Raw genomic sequence first — 9,178 nt, 5'->3', positions numbered from 1 at the left:
GCCAAAGTCTGTTAGCGTCTTTGCAAATTCTCTTTCACGTTACAGTGGCTGCACTGGTTTCTCAAGAAACACACACCCTTTATCAGAAATGCATTACAATTAAATTACAAGCTTTCACATAGTGAAGTTCTACCTGCAGAGTGTGGAAGATTAGATCTGACCAACAGGGATACTCATCCACTTAATCTGATCTCATTCTTCAAAAAGGGGATCAGAAACTGCCTGTCCTTTTCACAGGGCACACCCCACCTCACCTTCTCCACCTTGCACACATGAGCACTTATCCCAGATTCCTTACCAAGACTTTTTATCCCCTGCTCCTGCTTGCTAGGAAGAGTAATCGATTTCTTTATTGTTCCACAAACACATTTCATGGGTCATAAAGTTTACTTTTGCTTTCAGCTGTGTGACAGTAATGCTTTCATTACATAAACAGCACAAGAAAACAAACTGGCAGTTAAAAAGTGTCCTGCTATGCACTTAATTCTGTGTGCTGTTTCCAAGCACAGATCTTAAAGGAACCACATCCCAAAAGACTTCTACTTAACAAGATGGGAGGATTTAAACTGAATTCGGTGGCTGGAGTCTCTGACTCAAAAGAACAGTGCCAGCCTTTAAACACTGGAGTGTTGAAAGTAAGCTGTGCTGGTCCATGCATGTATTCATACGTATATGTATACATATATCTATGTATGTATGTATCTCCCTTCTGTTTTTATAGACTTTAAGTTTCCAGAAGCAAACCGAAGCCAATCTGGTTTCCAAGAAAGCTCTCCAAATAGAAGCCAAAGCCCCTCTTCCCTAAATTTTTCCCTTTGTAATAAATTTTCCATTTTTTTCTACCAATGATAACAGTGAAAACATGGTGGTTGCTTACCTGAGACTGAGCTAATGCTGTGTTGGGTCACAAGCTGGGGAACCTGGGGTGGGTAAGACCTGGGACTGGTACAACGAACAGACCAGCACAGGGTTGTAGGAGAGGGAAAGAACCTCTATGCTAGGCTGCAGCTGGACGTACTTGGTGGCATCTCTCTAGGTACATCACACAGACACAGCCCTGATGATGGAACAGAAAGATTGCTACAGACCTGATGGTACTTCCCATTACAGCTTTACTAGCTACACCATCCTGGCAGGCACATCTATAAAGGGTGCAAAAAGCACTTTGCACAATAAAGACATAGTGTCAGCGGCATAGGGGCACAGACTTTTTGTATTTGGCAGCACACATCAGCTGTAAATATGTATATATACATGTGAACATTCATTGTATGCTATATATTATGTGGTTAGAATGTCATAGTACATTTATGTATTACGTATTATAATATTCACATATAAATAAACATTTGCACGACTAGCTGATGAATCTGCACTGGTAAAATCTGAAAGCACAGACCTGTAGATATGTGACATGAAATGCTGATCCATAAGGAACTAGGCAGAGAAGAGCTGAAACATTCCCCACAGTTCCTTTGGTAATTCACACAGTGAAGAGTATCTATTTTTGTCTTTGAGTCCCAAACCTCAAAGTTCTCAAGACACTGTGGGGAAATTTATACTATTTTACTTCAGGCATTTAATTCACTGGCAGCACTTAGATGATGGTTTCATGGCATAGTGAGTTGATGTAACACTTCATTCCTAGCAAAAGGGACAAGTCCTGTTCCCTCCTCCCACAGACTCCTCTCTACTCACAGCCATGCAGCCCCACTGGTTACTTTTGCTATGTCTGATGCTCACTTGGCTATGAACCTTTTAACTCACTAATGCAGTGGAAACTGGTTTTGACTAGGGCAAGGAGGAGGAGACGGAGTTGGCAAGACAGAGGAAAGGAGGGAAGAGGAGAAAGGAAAACCTCTCTGTGTCAGTGGATATTTATATTTATTATAAGTAGGAAATCCTCACTTTAAATGCACAAGGTCAAAGAACTGCATTAAAAAAAATCCCAAATATTTTACTCGGTCCTTCATTCATGGAATACATCACACTAATAACAGCAAAATGCCTCTCTTAATATTATACTAACTAAAAGAAATTATAAACAACTTTTCAACTATTTATATTTTTATTGCTCATAACACTTTCTTCTTTTAATTTCACTTGCCTTCACTTTGGATGCTGCTTTCATACACACGGACAAACACCTCTCCTCCTCCTCTTCAGCTGAAATAACTGAGCCTTCAAAACATCTCCAGTTATTTGTCTTGCTTCTACCCATGACTTTGCTGAATATTCTCCTGCATTACAAAGAATAACGCAGATTTCCCAGACCTACCATGGATAGGCCACATTCAAAATCCTGCCCAAAAAGGGTTCACAAAGCTGATTCCTGCCAAATGAGGCAGGTAATACCCAAGACTGCACCATGTTTATAGCATAAAAGGAGACTGGACAGTCTACACATCGGCTGCTCTACTCTAAACTCAAAACGGGGCAGAGTTATAGTACGAGATCTTTTGTAATCTCCTCAATATCATAGAAGAGAAATAGAAATACAATTGTCACTTAACATGGGATTCTTCTTACTACACTTCAGCTATCTAGAACTCCAGAGTCCAGTCTAAAGCACCCTTCAAGGCTCCTTCCAGAACCTCATGAAAGAACAAGATGCCTCCAAAGGGCACCATGTTACAGGGGTCTATGAGCTAGGCATAAGAGAGAGGGAAGATGCTCTCAAAGAATAAGCTGCTTCATCTTTCCAGCTAAGATGCTAAGCCGATATTTTGAAAGGAATGCAGCTACCTAAAGAGGAGCCACGCTTGAGCTCATACAAGTGTCAGTATCAACTTGTCTGTTTCTGAAATGTGCAGTTAGATCACACCACAAAATCTAGCATCCATTTATGACTGAAAAAAACGTAATAGGTCTTTTCAGTTTTAATAATTTTAAAGGTGCTAAACGATGATTGCTAATTTGTTCCATTACTATCATTTTTACATCAGCTTTAATTGATTTTTCCTGAACTATGTGAAATATGAGCACACAAAAAAACAATCACTGAAAAAAAAGAAGTGCTGTTGACTTTCTCTGAAGCTTTTCAACGGAGAAATACTACCTTGGTAATGACAATGATTGCCTTTATGTTATCTGCATTTCCTTTGCACTACAGTAAAGACTCCTTCCATTTATTTGTTCAGGAACATCAAAGATAGTCTCAGGAGATCTACAGAACTGTAATGGTTTTTCTCTTTATGTAAACAACAAGCTGCTGTAATTAGCTTAATATGTTATATGGAATCTATCAGCAATTAGCATCTTTGATCAAAATCTGCACTAAAGCCAGTTTCTTCCAGAATGTTCAATTTGCATGAAAAAAGAAGATGAAGCCCATGTCTGAACAGAACAGAGTAGGTAACCGAATCAGTATCTTTTTTTAGTGTACATGTTAATAACCACTACCTTTACACAAAATGTCCAATGGCATTTTCTGATGGACATAATTGATTTACAACACATATCAGGTTTGAAAACTAAAAGAGGTTTGGCTCTTCTAATTCTGAAAAATGGCTCACACATGTAACTCCTTTAAAAAAGCTTTTCTTCTGAAACAGATGCAAATTCTAGAGGTAAGAAAATAATCACAGATAATACTGAAATACTACCTCACATACATATCAACACAGGGTAGGAATGCATGCACTGTCAGGGAAGTCTATTAACTAAAAACAGAGGAGAAAATTATTGCTTTGTTTCTCCAACTTCTGCTATAGTTGCTTTTCAGCACTTAATTTGAAATCTAATTATTGTTGACAGAGATTACGAAGCAAGCATATTAAGGCACCTAAACTTAGCATCCCTTGAGGAGTCTGAAGAAATAGCTTTGCCTTTTCTGTTTGTGCGCGGAGCTCTGTGTTTTAACCTCCCTCACGTTTTCCAATTCCACTTTTGTCAGAAGCAATGTCTCCTCAGCTAAAATCACTACAACCATCTCTCTGAACAACTCAAGGACCAGGTTGAGCCAGCTGAGCATTAGATTTATATCTGAGTATGTTCTAGACATGTCAGCAAGAAAATTAACTGTGGCGTTAGCATGAAGAAAAAACAAGGAAGACTCAGCAATGGATTAATTCGGGTCTTGGACCTGCTGCAGACAACTGTCTTCCATCGTAAGTAGTATTGAGGTCTGCACTAACTCACACCTCCTGAGGGGTCACTCCTGCTTCTCTGACCCCTCCCTGTGTCCTTTACGCTCCTGCACCTCCTCCCACCCCTGTCCTGCCTTTGCCACTCTCTACCACAGCTGCGCTGCTGTCGGGGCGACTGCCGTGACCCTACAAAGAGCTCTTGCAGGCAGCATGGTGATACTGCAAATGTTGAAAACCCTGACAGTTACTACAGTCCCCTTGCATCTCTCATCACTCTTGCAGGCACCACAGTTTCAGCATGCTCATTTTCAGCCTTGTGAACAGCACGTCTGGATGAGACTGGCATTGGAAAGACGTGTGACTGGAAACTGTGAGCCAGTGCTTGGTTTATCCATCGGGTTAGCTAAAACAACATGCATGGTGTCTTATCGACATTGCACATTTAGAGACTGCTTCATTTCTGGGTGCTAGCTCATACCACCTCCACATTTATCTGAGGAGAAACCTTTTACAGCACTCCCTCAGCCCTACTTACTGCTCTCAGCTCAGCTCTACTGCCATGAACCCCCTGCACATCCAGCCTCCCCACCTCCGTATGCAATTTCAGCAGCTCATTTTCTAATTGGAAATACTTTGGACTGTAATGCGAGGAGACACGAAGCAAGAAAACAAGCAGGATATTGCATGTCTTACAACTAAATCCATTTGATTTGAGGGGTATCATATTTTCCACCCATCCGGCTGGACTAAGTGTCCTTTGAAACAAAACAACTTGTGGCTATACTCTGTTCTTCAATCCATGACCTGCTTTGCAGGGGGCAAGAGAGGCAAAACCAGAGAGCAACACGTTATTCTTCCATTTCTGCTGTTTGCCAGTTAGAAACATCCCAAATCAGGGCAACACTTTAGTCAAAGGGAAATTTTGTTCCACCGGTGCCAAGTTCTGCATAGCAGAGCCAAGCACGAATGCTAAGAGCTGGAGTGAAATCATGCTAGTCAATGAGGCAGAGCCTGCTTCTGCACGCAGCAGTTCCTCTGAATTAAAGGGTTATACCTTGGTCAGCACACTGAACTCCCGCTGTGGGGCCTGGGACGCCAAGAATGAGGTCAAAGAGGTGCAATGTTATTAATGTTGTCTTTTAAGAACAAACCATTATCCATTCTGCCAAACTGTGCTTTCATTCTTCCTCAAAGCCCGTGCTCACATTTACTGAGTGCTGGATATTTGCTGGACAGTTCTGCTAACCGTTACATATTTCATATTGCACTTAGCATTTCATCAACCATGAATAAATCTGGACTTACAGAGGATAGGTCACAAGGAAATAGAACTTCGAGACAAAAAGAGAAATAGATTCATGGAGAAAAGGTCAATTTAAAATAGTTTTTTTTTTTTTTCTAGTGTAATTGAATCTACATTTATTTTCAATTTAAAAAAAAACAAAAACAAAAACAAAAACAAGGTATTGAGTCATTACAAGGGCCACACAATTGTCAGAGCTACACTGGGTTGAACTCAAATTATACTACAGAAGCTGCTCAAAGGAAGTCCAATTAAAATAGAAGCAAATGAGTAAACAATTTCTTTTCCTTCCCACTCCCTTTTGTCCTGCTGCAATGTATAGAATTTTTAGTTACAGGACTATGGCATTTCTGTTACATATCTGTACTTATACAAGTCTTCACAATCTTATTGATGGCTGCAAATTTGTTAAAGCTGCTCTAAACCCTTGCAATCGAATATACTGTTACACCCCAGGGAATAATTGCTGCCCTCAGTTGTAGTATGACATAAACCCTTTCAATCTCATTTCCGTAACGTTTGAAACCAAGCAGCTCAGCCTTAGCAAAGACGCTGTTAAAAGGCTTAGCCCAATGTGGATGGTACTTGAGGCAAGAAGCATAATTAAGCTCTCTAGTTATTTTATTGGTCTGTTCCCCAGAAACCCAATCTTTCACAGCCAGATCATCGCTAAGTGTTATTAGCAGAAAGCAGTTTCCCTTGTTCCATGCTGGGAAATGCAAACAGGCACTAATACCAAACATACTGCGTGCTTATTTCTCCGCAGTCCTTGTGTAAATGACACAACACGTTGAGTATTACATGGTTTAACTGCTGCTTCCCCACCCTTACATCTTTTTCAGCCATTCTACTTTCTGCTAAGGACAGAAGCGACAGAAAACTAAGAGGCAGATTAGAGGAAAACTGAAAGATAAAACACTAAATGTTATGCCTGTTAGTAAAGTCGCGTGAATGCCGCAGAAGACAAAGCTATTTTCCTCTGCCCACCACTGAGTCTGCAACTTGGAACCTGCTGTTCATCCTGGTCTCTGATGTAGAAATCAAGAGCAATAGTTTTTAAAGGCAAGTAAGCTGTTTTGTTTTAACAAGGCCTGGTTTGCTGCAGATTTGTGTCTCACAGGTCATGTCCCATTTGGATTTTCTAGTGTTTAATAAGAGGTGAGCTGACATTGCAGCCCTTACCACCACAGAGGAATTAATTCATAATTCTCTCCTCTGCCCATCTGTGAATTTTCATAGAACCTGAAGGAACTGCACACCTTTGAAGCCTCTACCTCCCTGCTGAATTTGCCTGAAATTGGTTAACGTATTCAAAAAATGGAACGGGGAACAGAGAAAGACACAGACAAACATCATGGCTTTATAAATCTCATTCCTTTGGGAAATCCAGCTAGAAACAAAAGTTAAAAGCAGGGGAATACTTCCAAATACATTGCTGAAACTTAAAGGCAATGTAAAAAAGATGATATTATGAAAGAAGTTTGCCTACAAATAGTGACAAGACTGTGTTTATGAAGAACAGTAAATCACAGCAGACTACTTGTAAGTAAAGTAGTTACTTGTTAGTAAAAAGCAAAGTAAATCCACCATTTCCTCCTCTGAACTTAACACCACTCTTGATTTATACCAGTGAAGGCTCTGCATTATGAAATTAATCATATTTCATGATGCTTGTCTATAATCAGTCTACTGTAAAGTGCACATTGGACATGCTGTTATTCAACCAAGACACTGCTATTTTTTGCCAAGAGCAAGGAAAGACTTTCCACAAATCCAGTCCTACACACTTTCCTTTACCCAGATGCCCCAAGGACTTCCTATGACTTCCTCACATAAATAAAAACAAGGGGTTTGTAAAGCCAAGCTAAATCTAAAAACTAATCACACAGTGTCATTGGATCCTGTCTGACCTAGCCAGGGAGGGAATCTTGACAGAAAGTGCTCTGGGGTTTTTTCTTCTTTTGAAAACATATAGTTTCAGGGAAGTGTTCCTGACTTAAACTCTTTGCGCAGGATGAGACCACCTGTCATGGTTGAGCTGATCGTGTGGCTTGCTGCTGGCCAAACTGGCACAACCCATGCATTTTGTCTCTCTCCCCATCATTTTCCCAGTTACATGGTCCTGGCTGTGGCCAAGCTCTAGCATTCATCTGACCCTGCCCTGCGTCGATTCAACTCACTAAACCATCAGGAAAGTAATCCAGTAAAAAGAAGCAGGCTGCTTCTGTCAGAAGTGAAACCATCCCTTGCCCTGTTCAGATGGAGTCACTGGCCAATTTGTGCTCTGAAACTTCTCAGAAGTGGTGAAACAAATGACTAACACTTTGAGGCAGATGCAGCAGTTTTAAGTCAACTGGAAAATCCTGCTTTTTTTTGCTTTTAAGACATTCTGATATGAAAAAAATGAAAATGAAAAGGGCCGTTGCTTACCATTTGTCTTCTGTTCTCTACCAGGTGGATGCCAACAATCCCTAGGAAAGATCCAAAGCCAAGCTAAGGCAAAGAACAAAACCAACAGAAACACATGAGGTCAGCTTGTTTGGTCAACATACCAAAGCATTACAGTGATATCTGAGCTGATGTATCACACAGATGGGCTAACTGGGGTAGGTCAGGGGAAAGCATGGAAGTTACTGCTGGACATAAATCACATAAGGTAATGGGGAATGACCAGAACTGCAATTCCTTGATGCTGCAGGGCAAAACTTGTAATGTAGTAACTGGAAGCCTGTATAGACATACGCTTCTATAACCTGGCTACTGCAACATTGGCCACATACAGTTTTATACAGCATAAAGCAAAAAGTAAGCGAAGTAGGAGAAAAGAACTCTTACATTTAGCCCATACCTCATTATTTTGGAAAACTGCAAAGCTTTAGACAACTGCAGACAAAGAGTTTTCCTCAAAAAATGGATGTGTTGCTGCCATGCAACAGACCCAAGTTCAAACCCATAGGGCTGGCTTTGATTTTAATGACTAAATACTATCGCACATCCCAGAAGTAGTTCTTGCTAAAATGCCAAAAGGACCAGTACAGTTAATTTCAACATGGTACAGCTGCAGCACCAACTGCCACAGAAGAAAGAGGAAGAAGGAACGCTGAGTAAGCCAGCCTCACTGTTCCTACCAGTGCTGCTTCAGCACCAGGCTGGCAAGAAAAGCCCTCTTCTTACGATGGTCCCATGAAGATTTGGAGAGGTAGAAACACTTTGGGCTTGTGGTTAACACGAGGTAAAGCGGCAACAGGTGAGACCAGCCTTTCATCAGACCTTCCTGGAATCAGGACTCCCACTGGGTTCACAAGGGCTTGGAGAAAAGGGGTCTCCTTGGTGCCGCATACCTGAGACATAGCTGGCCACAGACTGAGAAGCAGCCAGAGCTGGAGTGGAAGCATCAGCAGGCTCTTTCCACAGAGCTCCTGCCTTGCCCTGCCTGGCCACACTCTTGCCCTGTGGTCACCTCAGTCTCAATCCCCCATCACTTCCACTCTCCTTGCTCCCCTCTTCCCTAGAGCTGACACTCCTCCCTGCCCAGGCGCCCCCCCAGCCACCCCTCAAGCTCCCACCCAACTCACCCCATGGACGGGGCATGACATTTTTGCTACAGAATCGAAACCCCTTTCTGGAACAAGGGCTCTGAATATGGTTCAGAGCCTCTCCTCCAAGAACAAGTTAAGTTTTTAAGGACTAAGTGTCCCAGCCAAGGGCTTGAGCAATGCCCGTGAACTCCTTGCTGTTATGCACAACCGCTCACAGCAGAAAGCAAATCTCCTGCAAGCACTTTATA

At 41.6% G+C, this 9,178-nt stretch overlaps 1 protein-coding gene across 1 annotated transcript in view; it reads right to left on the bottom strand.

Annotated features, from left to right (window-relative positions):
- The window catches only part of TMEM255B (transmembrane protein 255B), a 70,885-nt gene that overhangs the window by 57,315 nt on the left and 4,392 nt on the right, over nt 1-9,178 (bottom strand). The window contains exon 4 of the mRNA XM_009638959.1: nt 7,822-7,884. Within this exon, the coding sequence (XP_009637254.1) occupies nt 7,822-7,884 (63 nt within the window). The remainder of the gene's footprint in view (nt 1-7,821; nt 7,885-9,178) is intronic.

This window comes from Egretta garzetta, unplaced genomic scaffold (assembly GCF_000687185.1).
Source record: "Egretta garzetta isolate BGI_Z169 unplaced genomic scaffold, ASM68718v1 scaffold5, whole genome shotgun sequence".
NCBI lineage: Eukaryota > Metazoa > Chordata > Aves > Pelecaniformes > Ardeidae > Egretta > Egretta garzetta.
Note: the sequence above shows the minus strand (reverse complement) of the source record. Positions and strands in the feature narration are given on the sequence as shown.